Genomic DNA, 18,253 nt, shown 5'->3' with positions numbered 1-18,253 from the left:
GTAGGTGGGGGAAGCAAGTGGGATCCTATGCTGTCTGGAACAGCCATCGAGGCAGTCACTAAGAACAAATGTTGCCAACTTGTAGACTCCAGACTTCGGGAGAGTGGTTCGCGTGATTCTGAACCACATGCAGAGAGCCAGGGGTTCCAGTATATACCCCCATCACCTACAATTCCTGGTATTCGTGACCTTGTACATGTATTTGTGGGTAGAATAAGAGGCTGAGACTCTGGGAAAAAATCCAAGTATTCCCAGACATAAACTACCCTCAGACAAAGGTTCTCCCAGCATCCTCATTGTTCAGAAGTGAGCTGAGGGAGATGAGAACCTGACAATGCTTTCTAAGGTGTCCCCCTCCCCCAGGAGAAACTCATTCCTTCTCACACCCTCTGCACGTATCACAGTCTCTCTAGATTGGGCTCCTTTTCCTATGTCATCCACACAGCTGAACACCTGGCAAGCTCAGCTCTGGGAACAGGCCATACCTATCTTTGTGTCAACTGGGGATCTAACAGAGAATCAGAGTGGTGCTCAACACCCAGGTGTCACAGACAATAGACTCCTGGTTGCCATCAGGAGGAGCAGAATTGCTGCTTCATACCCAAGACAGTGTATAATCCCTCAGCTCTGAGTGGAGGCCTCACCATGTGCACCAAGACTCCCTGGCTCAGGGTGGTGGGCAGGAGGGGACAAGGGTCAGGTAAGACAACAATCCCAGTGGTCTCTGAACCCCTCCACAGGCAATACTGGGGTCCCCCCAGGTCTCAGAGTGCCTTACCATGGTGCCTCAGCAGCCAGCTTGCATCTACCCATGCTAAGAGAACTGCTAGAGGCCAGTCTGGATTCTATGGGCTAGGTGTATCAATCAAACCCATACTAAGCCAGAGAAAAAAGGCACATCCAACCCTGCCCAACCAGGGATAGTGACCAGGAAAGGAGTATACTTCGAGTGACTTCCAGAGCCCCAAGGTGACTGGCTTAGTCAAGTGGAAACACAAATGTAACCTATCTGCCTGGCCACCTGCTCCCAAGCTCAGGACAAACATGGCATGCTTTTCTGTCTGAATATCAGAGCAGTCAAGAGCAATGTCACCCAGCAGGCTGAATGCCAGGGTGCTCGGTCTGCCTCCATTTCTTTACCTGGACCTCATCAAGTCATGGTGCTGAAGGAAAACCTCAGCAACTCAGACCGGCCTCTAGCAGCACTGGTGGTCTGCCGGCTCTGGGACAGCCAGGGATAGAGGCAGGGGTGGTCATTAATGCTCAGACGTGGGGCCTGCTGGGGATTGACCTATCTGGCCCCAGGGGGCCCCTTTGAAATTCAAGTGGGTAAAGACTGTACACATTTTTGGCTAATGCTGCTCACAGGACACTACTCCAGATCAGATTACCCAAGCCGTGGGGGCTGGAGCAGCTCCCAGAAGCAGCCACATAAATACCAATTTCCTCAGCACACAGTTAAGCCCTGACACACAGTGGGTTTTAAACACACTTCTTTGTTCCTCTTTTTGAATTCTTTACCAACTGCATTAATTTTCCTACTGACTCAATATTTCAATAAAGAGACCAGTTCATGAATGATGCTTCATCCTCTGAGAAAAATAATCTCTGTGATTTTCAGTCTTCTTATAGATATAAAGGTTTTACATAGTTGCCCGGAAAAGTACCGAACTGCCTCGTCCTTCTCGAAGTGCCTGTAAGAAATATAACAAGCAAACAAAAACAGACACAAAATGAGAAGACACACCGAGTTCAGAGAGAACGCTGGAGATTCTGCACGGCCCCTTATTAACAATCCCACACCGCAGTTTCCATAGCTACATCATCTGGGCTACAAAATGATGGGGGGTGGGGAGGCAGGGCAAGCAAGATACACTTTTCAGATGGAGGGACCTGGAGTTTAAGTACTACTTCTCAGGTCCCTGAGCTTAACCGCTGCTGGAGGCAGAATCTTCTGACGACCAGCCCCAATGTTCTTCCCAACACCATCCTCACTGATTAGAAATGCTGGGCTGCTAAATCTGCACTCGGCTGCTTCTGAAAATAGCTAAGGTGTGAAAGGAAGATACTCATCCCAAAGTATTTCCTTCAACCAGGACGCCAGCCTTCATGGGAGAGAGAACTGGTGTCCCTTCCCTAAGGGTTGGAAATGGAAAAGCCTTATGCCCTTTATTATTTGAGCTGGTTGCTTCTGTTCAAGTTATTAAAAGCCTAGAGTAAATAAAAGGGCCTTAGGAACATCCACACATGTGCTTGAACTTTATGGTGGAGACCTAGTCTTAACCAAATGTTTCTTGTGTTGTTTCTTACCAGCTTTAAAAATGCAATCTGTGAAATGTTAAACATATACACAATAGAAATATAAATGGAACTCAATTAAGAGCAATGATGAATTTGACACCTGCTGTCTGTGTCACAGACACTGGCCTATCTGGGCTTTAGGTCCTACTCAGTAACATTCATATACTACCTTGAGAATGAGTGGCCCTGCATTCCTGCAGGGGCTGGGAGATTGCTTTCTGTGCAAAGAAGACTGCTTTTCACATGTCCCATCATTCCCAGGCCTTCCTGCATTAAACCACTAGGAAGAAAAGTATGATGGAACTCTTACCAACAAACCACCCATCGTCACATTTTTCCATGACATCAACAATATCTCCATCTCGGAGTTCCAACTCATCATCGTTCTGTGGCACATAGCTATACAATGCTTGGTAGCTACATCTACAAACCAGAAAAAGGACCAGTGAGTGGCTCAGTCGCTGACAGGATGTAACGACCATTCATAAATCCCAGTGCCGTGAACCCAACCTTTACAGAATGCTCCCCATCTGATGATGAAAACATTTCACTGATTATTTCTCTAGCAGGTTAGCATTTGAAGGAATGCATTAAATCAATTAAGACTGACAAGGGTGGGGGATTCTTGAATATCACTAATGATTAATCATTAACCTTATTCAGTTTTCTTCCATTGCGATGGAATGGCAGACCTTTACTGTCTGCATCCCCCGCTATTCACTTTATTGCCTTTAAAGTCAACCACACCCTTTTTAATAATAGGATGACATAGGTAAATTATTAAAAATAATTGGCAGTTATTTAGTCCCAGGAGTTTAAATTCTAGTCATTGTAAAAAGAGGTAATAGACATAGACAGGTGGGAAAATGTATTAAAAAGTAGATTTCCAGCCAGGTGGAACGGCTCATGTTTGCGATCTGAGCTTGTAGGAGGCTGGGGCAAGAAGACTGAGCCCAAGGACACTCTGTGCTACATACTGAGCTCCTGGCCTACAGAGTAAGACTTTGTCTTAAAAACAAAAACAAAACAATACTAATTATTGGTAATAATATAGCACATTCCCACTGTCTCCCTGTTTAACAAAACCTTCTTGAGTGTTTCAAAGTGTGGAGCTCCTTTTCTGAAGACCCCGAAAGCTTTCTGCTTCTGCTCCACCCCAATGATAGCTGGAGATAAGGCTTTTATTGACTTGCTCTTTGGCCTAGGGCATCTGGTTTGCATTGCTCTGTATTCTGAAAACAGTGAAGCTGTTGTGAAACTGACATCAGCTTTAGCATCAAGGGAGAGCTTTGTTTTCATTCATTCCCTTACCAAAGGCTTTCAGAGCCTCCTCTAATACGCACCAATGCCACAATTCAGAATATTCATTATTTTTAAACACCACAGTAGCACCAGAATTTTGTAAAGGAGCCATCTGCAGTAAAGTCAGTGAATTCCAATGTGGAGTAAGAGGGACTAGAAACAATGTGTGGCGTTGGCTTCCAGAACTAAGAGGCTTGTGCTGAGTGCCACACATAGGACACTTGTTTTCACTACTTTTCCCAGTGTGTTGCGACTTTGGTGGAAGGACCTGGCTGACAGAGGGAAGGTCTCTAGTGAGACATTAAGAGATGGAGACAGATTTCAAGGTGGAAAGTGAATACCTTTTCTCACATTTCTGTATTTATTTCCTACCTAACTTGGGTTCCTACAGCTAGGTGCCTAATACATATCCTCACTAACATCTTAAACTGCCCGTCCCCTTAATTTCCACCGTGGCTGCTTTGCTAGTCCATGTTCTGAAAAACAACTCTGCTTGTCTGTAGGCAAATGGTGGAGATAGACTGGAGAAAATCTATACCCTTGTGGCCTTGGTCCCACTCAGCTCTAATATCCCCAGCAGCTTAGAATCTCTCCAGTTGAGTTCCTCTACTGGTTCTGGTACCCCACTCTCAACACAGTGCTTCGGATTCTTGTCCCCACTTTCCAAGATGGCCACTTGCTGTGACAAGACCTTAATCTTCCTCCCTGCCAGACCGGAGTCTACAGAGACAGACTGTCTGTCTCTCCTTGCTGTCCTGTCCTTGTTACTGTGTGCAAATACCCTTTCTCCTGGCCACGCTGAACCCTCTTCTTCCACTTACAGCTTCTTACCTGTACCTTTCAATTCTGTCGCCCCTTTCTTTGGCACAAATATGCCTAAGACTCTGCCTATCTCCTGTGTCTCTGGATCTACAGTCCCCCACCCCACCCCACCCCATGCATCATCAAACTTTCCTCTTCAACCCTTTCTAATGGAACATTCCCTATTGTTTTTTTTTTTTTAAAGATTTATTTATTTATTATGTGTACAGCATGTACGCCTGCACACCGGAAGAGGGCATCAGATCTCATTACAGATGGTTGTGAGCCACCATGTGGGTCTGGGAATTGAACTCAGGACCTCTGGAAGAGCAGTCAGTGCTCTTAACCTCTGAGCCATCTCTCCAGCCCACATTCTCTATTGTTAGTCACCAGTCATCTTTCAAGTTGCCGGAGGGACTGCCTGGTGATCCTTTCTCATTTTCTACACCTGGTCTCTCACAGGCAGGCAGCATGGCTGGCCAGATGCTCTGGGCTCTGCTCCATCAAAGTGAGCATTCCTAGACCTGTGCCTGTTCCTGCTGCTCTTTCTTACTCTCCTTCACTGCCGGATCACTCTTTACCCTGTCTCTCTGTCTTACATATTTCTATGGTTACGAAAAGCTCACTCTGTTCTAGCTAAGACCACCATGATTGACTTCATAGCTCCTAACCAACATCCTTGTCCCTTGTTTCTGAATCCCATCCTTCATCTGTTGCCAGAGTTATCTCCCTAGAACAGACATGGTCAATATGAGCCTCACTTTAGAAACCTTCAGCGGCTTCCCGGTGTCTGCAGAATAAAATCCAAACCTAGTTCAGCTCCAGTCTAGAATCTGGTCCCACCCTAACATCTTAACTTTCACCTTCATCCTCACCTCCATGAATCTGCTAGTCATACAAGCCTTCTTCAGGCTCTCCAAACACTACCCACTCCATACCTTTTTCTCAAAGCCTGGTTCAAATCACTTTTCTTCTTCTATGAATGGAATTTTCTCTTATATGTATAAGCCATAGGGCATATCCAATAAATTTTTTGAATGAATAAGTAAATCAACATTGTTCATTCATTTCAGCTCAGAAGTAACTGTCCCTTTCCCTCTGTTCTCCATAGCATTGATATTGAAACTGGTTAGCACAACTCTCATCTCCCCTTGTATGGCCATTAATTCTTTACCCATCTCTCTCTCTCAGGAGCCCATGACCTCTTTTATTCATCTACCACCTGTCTTCATTGGCCGACAGGAAATATGGCCTTCCCTAGAAATCCCCAGAGGCGGGAAGCAATTAGCTCATTCCCCCCAAACAGCTGTGACGTAGTCAGCCCATCATTTTCCAAAGTGGAGAGTACAACATAGAAACCAAAGTTCTCAGACTGTACTTACAAATCCTGTGAGGTCTGACTCCTGTCTGGGGTGACTCTCCGCTGCTGGGCTTGAGGTTGCTGAGAAACGATTAAAGATGATTTACTGTCAGAGGGGGGTACCTTGTGATGGAAGTCAAGGGGATGAGAGACAGTGCTGCAGTAATGAACGGATTTCTCGGCAATGTTTATGATCTCATTGCAAACCGCTTCCTGTGAGGTGGCCCCACGATATCCAGAAACCCCCATAAAACAGTCAATGTGGGGACAAAAAAAAAAAAAAAAAAAAGAGAGAGGAAGAGATGTAACATTCCAGACGAAGCACGTAAGTCCAGGGAGAAAACAGAGTTGAAGATCCAGGTTAAAAAAAAAAAACCAACAATAGAGATTCCAGTAGTGGAGTGCAGGAGGGATCCAGGTAAGCATGGAAAAACAGGTAAGATACAGAGGAATTTGACATTTAGTATGACTGTTTTTAAGAAGCAGCAGCATAAAAGCCTGTAATTAGTGAGTAACTGTTACAGCTGGAATAATCTCAGGCTAGAAATACATGAATGAATACCCCAGTCATGCACTGGCACATTACTTAATCCCACCTGCAGGCAGAGTGGAACCGACTCTAAATTCCTCTGCTCTCTTGGAGGCGTAGAGGGTGGCCGAATCTCTGGCCCTACTACATCAGCTGTGGACTCTTGAAAACCACAGCGGGATGTTTACCAGGCGTTACTCTGGTCTACATGCTGCAGTCAGTAAGGGTTCTCTTTAGGAAAGCCACAGTCTTATTCAACAAGCATCTTACCACATAGCTCTTTTCAGATTCTGTGAGATCAGGTCCTGCGCTCAATGAATGATGAGAAGGCTGTGATCACCAAGCAAATCATAAGGGAGACATTTTAGCAGATGTCACATTGGAAAGGATTCAAAATAAAAGCATGAGCAAATACACGTACCACACCACCACATTCAGATGACACCAGATATTTGTGGCCCGTGGCCACTGAGTTTCCATGACAACATGGCAGATGCACAGGAGAAAATGCAGATGTACAGAGTTAGAAGCAAGCATCCAGCAATGAAATGGGAAATGGGAAATGTGGCCGCAGTGAGGTGAGAAGGACAACACAGGACCCTCAGACTGGCAGGAGAGACACAGAGAAGGGCTGCCTTTAGGAACAGTCCTCCTAGCCTCTTTGCCCCACCCCGTACCATTTTGAACCCTTTGGTCTGCTGTGTCAAAGGTGGTTTCAGGTTTTTGTTGATGGGGAGCCAATGGTGGAACCATCAGGCCCCACACTGGGGCATTCACAAAGACTACTCCACTACTGAGATATTCCTGGGTAGTAGATGAAGTCTCAAACAAGACCATATGCCTCAGAAGAATGTGCACATGACATAGTCTGGTGAGGTATGAAATGAGTTTCCAGCTTGCTTCTAGACACAGAGCAACGTGTCCTGAGAGAGACATAGCAAGGAACCGTCATTCATCACCAGCCCAGGCTACACATGTTGATACGGAATTGGGGCCATGAAGACCTTCCTTTTAAGCTGGTCAAGCTGCTATTGGAAGACAGTTTGGAATCATTTTCTCCAAAAGGATTCAATTCCAAACTCTAGGAAGTCTCTCTGAATAAACTTGGAAGTCCACCTTTGGAGACGCCCTCGAGGTAACCTGTAATAACTGCAACCGGCCACTGCGGCCCCACCGTCTTTCAAAAGGGCACTTAGAAATCTTTTGTGCAGCACACACTGCACAAAAAGAGAGCGGGCCAGAGAGAGAGAGAGAGAGAGTGAGGTCACACAGGCAGTGCAGGGGTCTCCTGGCCTCTGCCACTGTCCTGCTTGGCTTCTTGAGCCTTCACACCACCACCTTCCACGTATCCTTATCAGGTGTGCTAACGGACATAATCACCAGTGGTTACATCCCCAGACCAGGAGACAGGCAGGGTGTGCGGACCATACTGTTCTCCTACAAGAGCACGCTCGGAGGGGAGTAGTGCCACGCATCAGTACCGCAGCTGGTGAGAAGTAAACTGCTAAGTACCACATCACTTTTCTTGCTCACCTCTACTAGATAGATAGATAGATGTCCTCACCCTGTAGAGCGCCCAGCAGAACAACAGTTACACCAGGCATCACTTTCCTGCACTTGGGGTTTTTGTTTGTTTTAATGTTGGTTTTCTTTAGTTTTATTTATTTTTATTTTATGTACATAGGTCCTTTACCTGCATGTATGTCTGTGTACCATGTACATTCAATGGCTGTGGCAGCCAGAAAAGGTTATCAGATTTCCTTGGAATCAGAGTTAGAGGCAGTTGTTAGCCGTGATGTGGGTGCTGGGAATTGGGCCAAGGTTCCCTGGAAGAGCAGTCAGTGTTCTTAATTGCTGAGTCAGCTCTCCAGACCCCATGCTTGTTTTGAGAAGCCCCTTCAAGTTCTCTAAAACCCTCGATGGCCTCAACCACTTGAACCCACCCCCTCGGCCTCCACCCTGGCAGCAGAGAAGGGGAAGACAAAACTGAGGGTCCTTCATGCTGCTTCTTGGATGTCTTGGGAGCCGCTGGCCTTTGCCAGGGGCTGGAGCTGGCTTCGTATGTTACCCACCATCTGCCCTGCCTCTGGGCCAAGGCTTCCATGTAACAGAAGAGAAAAATGGGCATTTTCAAGCACTTGCTCTGTGGGCTTCAGAACAATGATGCTACCTCTGGACACCTTGTGTGGGGGATACTGATAGACCATGACTTGATTCTAGAACAAGTGCTGTCCCAGTAGCAGAAATGGCTGTCTGAGAGATGGTGGCGTCATCTCCATCAGGTAGTCAGGGTGCTGACAAGCACTGTGTCTAAAATCCTGCTGGATGTTGGTATCACCCAGGACCCTACTGAAGCACAGACTCTGACTCTGCTATCTGGGCTGTGCCAGACACTGGCCACTGCTAGCTGCTGGTACTGATGCTTCTGGTTCTCAGCCTGATTTTGGAAAGCAAGGCTGCAGGGGACCTCAAGACAGATTCTCTGACCTCACTGTGCCAAGACTAGTCTGGGTCACACCTCATGAAAAACAAAAGTTCTCATTGAAAACAAAAAGTCCAACTCCGGTTAGTAGCCTGATGATCTCAGGTCAGATGTAGACAACTCTTAGGATGTGTCCACAACTTATAAAAGTACCTAGCATCTTTCAATCAACTCAGTGCCAAAGCTGTGGCTGGAGTCAATCACCTGGCAAACAGTGTGCTGCTCCAAAGAGGATCTGGGGACTGAATGTGGATGGAGATGCCATTGTATAAACACACAAAGGTCCAATGGCTCACATCTCACTTCTTACTTTTACTAACTTTTGACTAGGAGAGGACAGTGAAGACTGGAGCCTTGCACAAGGTAGCAAAGTCTGTGAACCCAAGAGCTGAGCGCTGTTGTGACTCTCACATGACACCTCCCCTCAGTCAGGCTGAGATGGCTGACATTATGTTACCAACACTCAAAGTCTACCTCTTCTAAAAATGCACATTCTGACTTCTCTTCCTGAATGCTTTACTCTAGATGTGCGAAAGGCGTTTCCTCCTGTAAGCGGTCTGGTGCACCATAAAAGACAGCATCTGATTTAACCTGAGGAACCACAGTACTAGAGGCCTATCAGGGGCTCCGTTAGCAGCCCCTCTTGTCTCTAGCCATACCCAAAGCAGAGGACAGTAGCCATCATCCCAGCTTTTAACATCTGCAGAGTACAGACAACCCCATTCCTGAGAGGTAGGGTGGATGAGGTTCCCCACTTAGTGTTGGATAAATGAAGGAAGTAGTCAAGGTAAACATCATCTGATTTGGTTTCTCCCTGTTTAGATTTAATGAAGCATCTCACACAGCTGGAATGTAAACCTGTGGTGGTGGGGGGAAGCTTCTATGTAGCTGGAAACCACTGATGCCCATTACCTGGATCAGACCTTCACTTGGAAGGCTGTTTAACCTCAGAGGACTTTTTTTCCCTCTAGGCACAAGGTCTTACTTTTCCTGTTCCACTTTCCACTTTCTAACACTGTTCGGCTTCACAGTTCCTCCTCAGTCTGTGCTGTCTGTGAGGCACTAATAGCCACAAGTGGCTGTGAGCACAGGAGAAACAAGTATGAAGTGAAATGTGCTATGATTCAAAATAAAGAATATAAAATAGCTCATTAAATAACTTTTGAATATATTGGGTTAAATGGTATATGTTATTAAAATTAACTCACTCTGCTTTACTATGGCTGCTAGGAAATTTTAAACTGTGTATGCGCTTCACATCCCCTTTCAACTGGCAGTGCCCTCCTTCAGGGCTTCCGAGTCTGCCCTTCCTTAAGCCTAAGAGTAGATACATGTTCTCATCAGGACCCAGCTGGTGCTAAGAATAAAGAGAGTATTAGCTCATGCTACGTACATCTTGGATTCTGTAGTCACATTCCCGCTTTCCATGTGCTTGGAAAAACAGCAACCAGTCCAACATAGAAGGTGTGTGCATGCACACACTCAAGCACGCACACACTGCACGCCCTTCACCTCCCCACCAACTGTAAGCAGGAACTAGTTGCTGAACCAGAAACTGCTTTCTCTGGACTCACACAAGCTGCCTCCGAACGAGGGTGCTCTTTCCCTTGTCCCCACGAACGCTGTGTGTGCGTCCTTGCTCTGCTTCCCTGTTGTCTGTCTTCAGCTAGGAGTCTGTTGGAAATCTGACCTTAGCTTCCCTGGAGCTGTTAATCCCCTCTGGACCCAGAAAGCACCTGGTGCTCCTGCAGTTACTAAGCATCCTGTTCCAGTTCTGGGTGTGTGCCAAAGGCTAAAGTCCAAAATAAGCCACACACGAGCTAGAGCAGCCTGGAGGGGTAGGTGGGAGAGACACCCAGCCCCTGTGTGGCCCAGGCGGGTCCCCACGTGAACGTCAGGAATCTGCTGTTCTGTGGAGAGGCCACCAGACCTGCGTCTCTGAGATGGCAATGCTCTAGCTATGTCATGCCCTGCGCCTCCTCAGATTCCACCCCACCTTATGGCCACCTGCACTGGCCTCCTAATGGGACAATGAACAACCTGAGCTCTGACACTGACCATCTTCTGAGCAAAGATTTCAAATTCCAAAATAAGCAGTAGGGTTGTGTGTGGTTCATAATGTTCTTTTTGGCCCTCGCTCTATGATTGGGGTGAGCCCATCTTATGAATTAGTAATTAGGAATGGGTGCACAGACATGGCTGGGAAGAGGCAGCCCCTCGACTTATTAGATCACAGCCTCTAGACACAGACGGAGAGCTCACTTCTGTAAACGTGGGAGATGAGGTGCTGCCCAAGGACAGTGACACAAGACCGACTGACTGTTCACGGAACATGGGCAACTCTGCCAGCGGAGTGGGGAGGCCTGGATGACGCAGGCTCCTGAGTTTCTGCTTCAGGAAACCCCCAGAGAACCAGCAAAGAGGCTTCTGGCTCCATGGAGTTCTCCAACAACATCCAACGAGAAAAAGATGGCAATTTCAATATAAAGCTAGTTACTGACAATCACTTGGGCTCCTCCTCACTGCTTAGACTTACTCTCCTTGCAGACAAACCATGGGCCAACACATTGACTTCATTGCCACTCGAATCTGTTTCTAATGCTCAGCAACACTCAGTGTTCTCATGGCAAACTTAGTCTACCTTCCCTGTCGTATTAGGGGAGATGGCAGGGGTATGGCTCAGGTGTGAAGAACTGGAAGACATTCCCAGGGTAACTCATGCTTTTTTCTTCACAACTAAAGAGAATGAAGAGAGGCATTAATGTGCCAAGTACAAATCCCATGTGTTCTAATTTTTTTTAATTAAGATTACATTGGTTGAGGGGACTGCACATACCATGGTGTGCATGTGAAAGAGGGCAACTGTCAGGAGCTAGTTCTCTCCTTCTACCACACGGTCCTGGGGATCGAACTTGGATCATCAGGCTTGGTGGCACATGCCTTTATTACCCACTAAGGCATCTTGTTGGCCCCCAGATTCCTAACTTCTTAATTGATACAACCCAAACAAAATGAGTCTCCCATCCCTGACCTCTGCCTCCCACCCCCAGTGGCCACCTTCTTCTCGTGGGTGGAAAGGCATCTTTTGTCTTCTTCCTGCTTCCTCAGCATCACACAAGAGTCACTGCCTGAGCTGAGTCCCAGTTACGTGGTCTGTGGTAAGTGTGCTATCTCCAGTCTATCTGGCCATCTGTTTCCTGGACTCTAAGTTCTGCACATCCAGCCCCTACTCCTGGGTCCTTTAGGTGCCTTGCCAGAGGGCAACTTCACAGCCACTGGGCCAGTCCATGCAGGGAAGTGCTGGGGAAAGGTCACCTTTCCAGTGCTCCACTGCTGGCACCTGGATTTCACAGATGCACCCCATTTCTTTGGGTAACACAGTAGGGGTGGGCACTGCGGCTTCTAGTCTTGGTGAGAGAACACTTGCAGGTTATTTTGTAAGAACAGTGTCCAGTGTCTCCTTTTTTCATAAACCATTAATGCTCGCTGGGTGTGCTTAGAGACTTCCCTTCTGAATGAGTCAAAGGAAAACATTTCCCACCTTTGAACATCTTAATATTTCTCTCTGTGTGATCTTAATGTTTCTAACTTCCCTTTTGCTCTTACAAGTACATCTCATTCCCGTTCATTTCTGAGTTCCATTCTCCAGCCAGTCCTCTGCCTTGTTCTTAGCTTTCTGGGAACTGACTTAGTTCCCACATGGTTACCATAGCACATCTTTCCGTCTTCAGCTAAGTTGCTCTTTTCCTCTCCGTGATCCTCCTGCCTCTACTTCCTGACTTCTGGGATCACAGGGATTCGGGGTTTAACATAGAAATTCGATGAGGTTTCTCACAAATGTCAAGCACTGTTATACACAAATCCAGTTTCCACTCAGCAAACTGCTTCTCCCTTGGGGAGAGGCAGTAAATACTCGGTGGTGCTAATGACCAAGATTTCCCACATGATCTCTACCTTTACTTTCTAGATTGGTTGTTCTACAAGGTATTAGCCAAAATTATACCAAACAGAAGCCAAGAACATGCCAGTCAATCCTGACCTCCTGGGTGTTTTGTTTGTACCTATGTGTGTTTCTGTCCAGTCAACGAAGTTGTCACTCAAAAACCAGTAAAAGCAAAGTGTTTGTTTTTCAGTGGTGAAGCTCTGCAGATCTATGTGAAAGTCCACAGTTAATATTTGATATGTTCTTTCTCATTCCAACTGAAATTCACATGGGATCCTCACCCCATCACAGAATGCCACAGCTGAAAGGAAGTTAAGTTCCCACGTCTGCATCTTTTTGTTTACGGACAAGGAAGTTTGCTGGGAAGGAGATGTGACTCATCCACAGACACTCAGCCGACTGATGGCAGAGCCAGAACCAGAACCTGGAGACCAATGTTCTTCCCTGCTTCCCCTGGAGACCCTGACACTGATTTATCCCTTCTGCTCTTCGGAGAAAACAAACTAAAAACACAAGCAGCCGGCTCAAAGTGAAAACATTTTGACAGTAGAAGTGACCGAGACGTCAAAGTATCTTCTGCAAGAGTTCACACATCCAGACAGCTGGGATGGGGGCAGGTGACCCAGGGGAAGGAAAGCGGGGACCTGGTCAAGGAACACAAGGAAGATGGCTTCTGTGATGTTAAGGGGTACGGCGAATGCTGGGGGCACAGACAGGCATAGGCCAAGCTATGTTCCCAGTCTCCCTGGCAAGATCCCACTGCTCTACTGATGTGTAGGTACATCCGAAGCTTACTGAATCCAGGAACATACCCTTCTTCATATACACTTTGTAATTCCCACCTATGGGCCTTTGGTTATCAATCACCATCCCACTGTATTGATGGGAAAACTCTCTATTCTTTAAAACCCACAACAAATGCTACTTGAAATCACCTTCCTCCTCCTACACTTATGTCTTCCCATCTTGAATTTCCAGGATAGACTGTGTTTCTCTCTTCTCCATTGTAAGTACTTGTGAATAGGGCTGACTCCACAGTCACTATCATAAATTCTTCTAGTTCTGCTCAGTTATTTTTTTTAATCTTTTCTTTCATTTGACAAATATTTACTGAGCACATTCCATACATCAGGTGTCATGGGCCCTGCTGTAGGGCCTTAATGCTCTACAGGGACACAGGCCTGCACAGGAACAAATGCATTTGAGCAAAGGTGTGCTCACAGAGGTCAGGCTCAGAGCTCTTTAGCCAGTAGTGCAGAGATTGGAGAGGTAGCCAGGAAAGGCTTCCTAGGAAAAAATAGCGTCTACAGGAAGCTGTGAAGGACAAATAGAAACATATCCAGGCACAAAAGCTGGGGAGACTTTGGAAGATGAGGCTTCCTTGTTGTCTAAATGGCCATTTTACTAGGAAGCCTTCCAAGCCTGGGAGGAAAGACTTTCCTGAGAGGTACAGGAAATGTGCAGTGATGTCCAAGCCTTTCGGCTGCACGGCACTTAGCACACTGCTGGATACTAGATATTTAGAAGAAGGAGTAAATGACCACATCTTGGACAGCCTTTTCACTTAATGTTCTGTTTACTGGTCAGATGCTCAACCAAGTCCCTCAGTCCAACAAAAGTACAAACTGAACTTGGGGCTCACCAAGGGGAAGAGTGGCTGGCAAGTTTCTTGATACTGGAATGCATTTACCCAAACAAGGGTCACAGCCTGAGGTCATGTCCTGACAGGGCCACTAGAGATCAGATGATGAAGTAAGTCCTTTCCATCTTTAGCTGGCCTATCAGCCAAACAGGCCCCAAGAGGACCGAGCCCTTTATGAAGGACCCATCCCCAGAGCTGCCTTGGGTGAAGTGAGAGGCTGAAAAGCACAACTGCCCTTCCAGACACCACTCATTCTTAAAAGGAGCCAACCAGACTATGGCTCCCACATATCCACAGGGAAAGGTCTTGTGCCAGGAAAGCAGGAGGAAGGGAGGAACAGGAAGTGATACACTTGGTGTCCAGAGACTCGCCAGGAAAGGAGAGCCAATCCTCAACAAGCCTGGCCTTCCAATCAGCACAGTCTCTGGTGTTGCCAGCTAGTCCGCTCTGTCCTTGGCAGGAAGCAGGAAGTGTGTGCCCTGAACCTCATTGGTGCTTGAGTTCTGTGCGCACTTCCGGTACACACTGACTCCTGGAACAGACTGCAGTGATGACTCACTCCTGGCAAGCAGGAGGGCTGCAGGCACCTTAGGTTGATCTGTGAACCGCTCCTTTGTCAGATCATTCATTCTTTTCAACCAGCAACTCCACGACCTCTTCCAGTGAACTATTTTTTTTCCCTCTTAATCAGATGGACACTTTTCTTCAGAGTACACAGTTCAGGAGCACCTGCCCCAGAGCCCCATACTGAGAGATGGGGCAACCGTGTACAGCACCACAGCAGGAAGCCCTTGTCTAACAGAGACTGACCATGTGCCAAGTTCCCTATTGATAGCCACTATTTTATTAACCACCACAACAGCCCTTCCAGGGAGGGATGGACTGTCTGCTTCTACCCCCACTTGATACATGAGCAACTACGGTGGGCAGACAGGGGGTGGAGTAAGGATGTAGTGCTTGCTAACTTTCTGTTATCTAAGCCCAATTCCACATAAACTACCGCACACTTGATCACCCTCGGTGATCTCCACACCAGACACACTGGCATGTGGAGGTCCGACCTGATACGTCTCATGCCTCTGTGTTCCTTTTCTCAGCCTGGTGACGTAACTACGTCTGCCACTGTCACTGGATATGGGCTCCTCAAGAAAGGGATTTAACAACCTCTGGACCCTACCCATAGACCATATAAATCAAGCAGCACACCCTGAATTATACTCAAAAAGCAAACAGAGCTCCAAGGGCAAACAGGACTGAAGGTCTGAGGGAGGAGCACAGTGCACTGTGGGTACTATATACAACAGATGATAAACAGCTTCAAGACAGCTTCAGGAAAGCACTTGATTCTACTGAGGTTCTATAATGTCCCTGGTCCTAGAAGCAGTTTTAGAACACCTAAGATAGTAGTTCTATCTTCTTCTTACAAAGTGCTTGTGCTTAACACCTGCATGCATTACTTCAAAGAATTTTCTGGATCACACTAGGAGGGAGATTATCTTCATTTCAAAAGTCAGAAACCGAGTCTCTAAGAGAGTGAACAATTTCCACAACAGCAGTTAGATGGAGTTGTTACTCAAATTTGGTTATTATGGAAATGTTGCCCAAAGTCCTTGACTTTTTGGGTACTAAATGACACAGGCAAAATTGTCTAGTTATCAAATTAATGTCCCTTCAAAACACCCTAAGTCTACCTTGGCTTATACACTGAAATCTTTGTAGTTCACTTAGAAGAACCATCATTCAAAACCTATGATGCCTATTCAGTGACCCCAAGCACATCAGAAGCCCCTCCTTCCTGCATCCTCCCATCTCTGAAGAACCAAAACGTCTTTGCTCACTGTAAACGTGGCCCTTTAGTCCCACACAAACACAAAACAAGACAAAGACCCGACAAAACTGAGCGCCATGAGTTATGGAAACAGTGCATCTCACAAGAAAACCACACCACATCACACCAAAGCCTGGTGTTCTCAGCTGTGTTAGTCAAAGCAAATCAAGGACAGTATCTAGGACATGAATGGGCCACAAGGAAAGCGTTCCTGCTCATGGGCTTTTGTACCAGGGTAGCAGATGTCAGTGGACATCTGCTTTCAAATCATCTCAAGAGGGTAGAGTATGTTTCCCTGAGCTATCCCCAGCCAACACCCTAGTCCACAGCTCCTCCATTCCCTCTTGGCCACCCCTTTGTTTCCAAGGCAAGCAAACAAATCTCACGGGCACCCACTTGGCCTCAGTTAATGGACCAGGGGGTGAGATATCTGGTATGTTCCACCATGCCAAGCAAGAGGCCAAGGCACCACCGGTCATGCTTCAGGCCTACCTGGCTTACACCACTCTGAGCAGCCTTTCTGTCAGCCTCGACACCTCTGTGAAGCTCTGGTGGCCCAGCCTCCCAGGCTGGGAAAGGGCTACCCAGAGGCTTGAAGGACTGGCTGTGATCAGGAGTGTGGAACTCTGAGAGTCTCTGCTCAGAACTCAGGCACCTGACCACGTCTGAAGGTTTCAAGCAGCTCTTCTTAGAGATCTTGGGTCCACCAGGGCATCTCTCACCTGCCTCGCTCTCTGCTTTCCTCTCATAAGGTCCATCTTCTCGCCAGGGCTGTCTCTTGCTCTGGCTGCTAAAGGCACCACTAAGCTCTGAGATGACCCTATCAGAGTTCCCAAGTGGTGGCTGAGAGAAGCCATCTTGGTGGATGTGAATACCACCATCTCCATTGACGTGAAGAGGAGCCTGGGCACTGGGTGCCAGGGAGTAGGCTTTGTGGGGTGGAGGCAGGGCCAGCGGGGAAACCGCTGACCGACCCGAATAGGGGAGGCTGAGTGGCAGGGAGGGGCGGGCCCTCGCTGACAAGGCCAAAGGGTCCGTGTCATAGACAGAAGCCTCAGGCAGAGGAGGCAAGGGTGGTGTCACGGCCAGAGAACGCCTGCCTGGGACCCCAACAGTCAGCGAGATCCACTCGGAGGTGATGGCGTGCATCTCAGGGGACAGGGCTCGGCGGGGGTGGGGTAGAGATGAAGGGGCTGGCATGATGAGCTTGCTGTGACTAGTACACTTGAAAAGAAAAGGAGAGAGAAGAAAACAAAAGAAAGAAGCAAAGATCAAAGCGTCAGCATAAAGGAGAAAGGAGGAGCATCACCACGAGGGGCATAAAGGAGAATGAAACAGAGAGGATGAGCAGGACACCCTGGTGTCCAAAACAGAAACCATCTGGTGAGGCTGGCAGAGAAACCTCCTGTGGCTGAGTGCAAACAGGAGTGTGTGCAAGCAGGGTGGAGACAGGAGAGGCAAGAGGCAGGGAGATGGGAGAGGCTCTCCCATCGGATAGTTGTGGGCTGTGCTGGCCTGCTTTGCAGAGTCCCATTTCAGAGGAAAACACTTGGAAGTGCCCCACCCCAGCCAACTAAACCATTTCTGCAGCCACAGCCCTGACCCAGAACGGCAGGGTTAGGGGGACAGCCTCTGCCCAGGCCCTTTCTTCAGCTCTGCAGAGTTCTCCAGATAGAAGCATGAACTGTGTGGTCATTTTGTATTACAATTATTCTTGGCCACCGTCAAGCGAAAATTCCCCATGCTCTTAGGGAGCAGAACGGCCATTCCAGTCTCAGACCTTCTCATGTGAGAAGGCAGAATGTTCAGGAAAGCCCATCTACGGCTTTGTGCCAAGGGTTCTCTGCGGTGTCAGTGACCAGCATGGGGAGGGAAGGAAATGATAGAGGACGAGAGAAAAGAGGCCCATGTCAGCACCACTGAGTCCCACAGTTTTTAGCCATCCTCCTCCAATTTCATTCCACAAGATGCCATCCTACCATATTGCTCTTCAATTCAGAGTTCTCCTTTTTCTTGGCTTTGGGAAAGTGGGCATCATTTAGAATAACATTTTAAACAATTATGC

At 47.4% G+C, this 18,253-nt stretch overlaps 1 protein-coding gene across 1 annotated transcript in view; it reads right to left on the bottom strand.

Moving 5' to 3' along the window:
* Positions 1–1,476: 1,476 nt before the first annotated feature.
* Sorbs1 (sorbin and SH3 domain containing 1) overlaps positions 1,477–18,253 on the bottom strand; it is a 229,348-nt gene continuing 212,571 nt past the window's right edge. The window contains exons 27-31 of the mRNA XM_059258360.1: positions 16,681–17,412; positions 6,564–6,623; positions 5,787–5,845; positions 2,612–2,724; positions 1,477–1,694 (exon numbers count right to left, since the gene is read on the bottom strand). Of these exons, the coding sequence (XP_059114343.1) occupies positions 1,627–1,694; positions 2,612–2,724; positions 5,787–5,845; positions 6,564–6,623; positions 16,681–17,412 (1,032 nt within the window). The 3' untranslated portion in view covers positions 1,477–1,626. The remainder of the gene's footprint in view (positions 1,695–2,611; positions 2,725–5,786; positions 5,846–6,563; positions 6,624–16,680; positions 17,413–18,253) is intronic.

Source organism: Peromyscus eremicus, chromosome 1 (genome assembly GCF_949786415.1).
Source record: "Peromyscus eremicus chromosome 1, PerEre_H2_v1, whole genome shotgun sequence".
NCBI classification, from domain to species: domain Eukaryota; kingdom Metazoa; phylum Chordata; class Mammalia; order Rodentia; family Cricetidae; genus Peromyscus; species Peromyscus eremicus.
The sequence above is the reverse complement of the archived record's forward strand: the minus strand, read 5'-3'. Positions and strand labels throughout refer to the sequence as shown.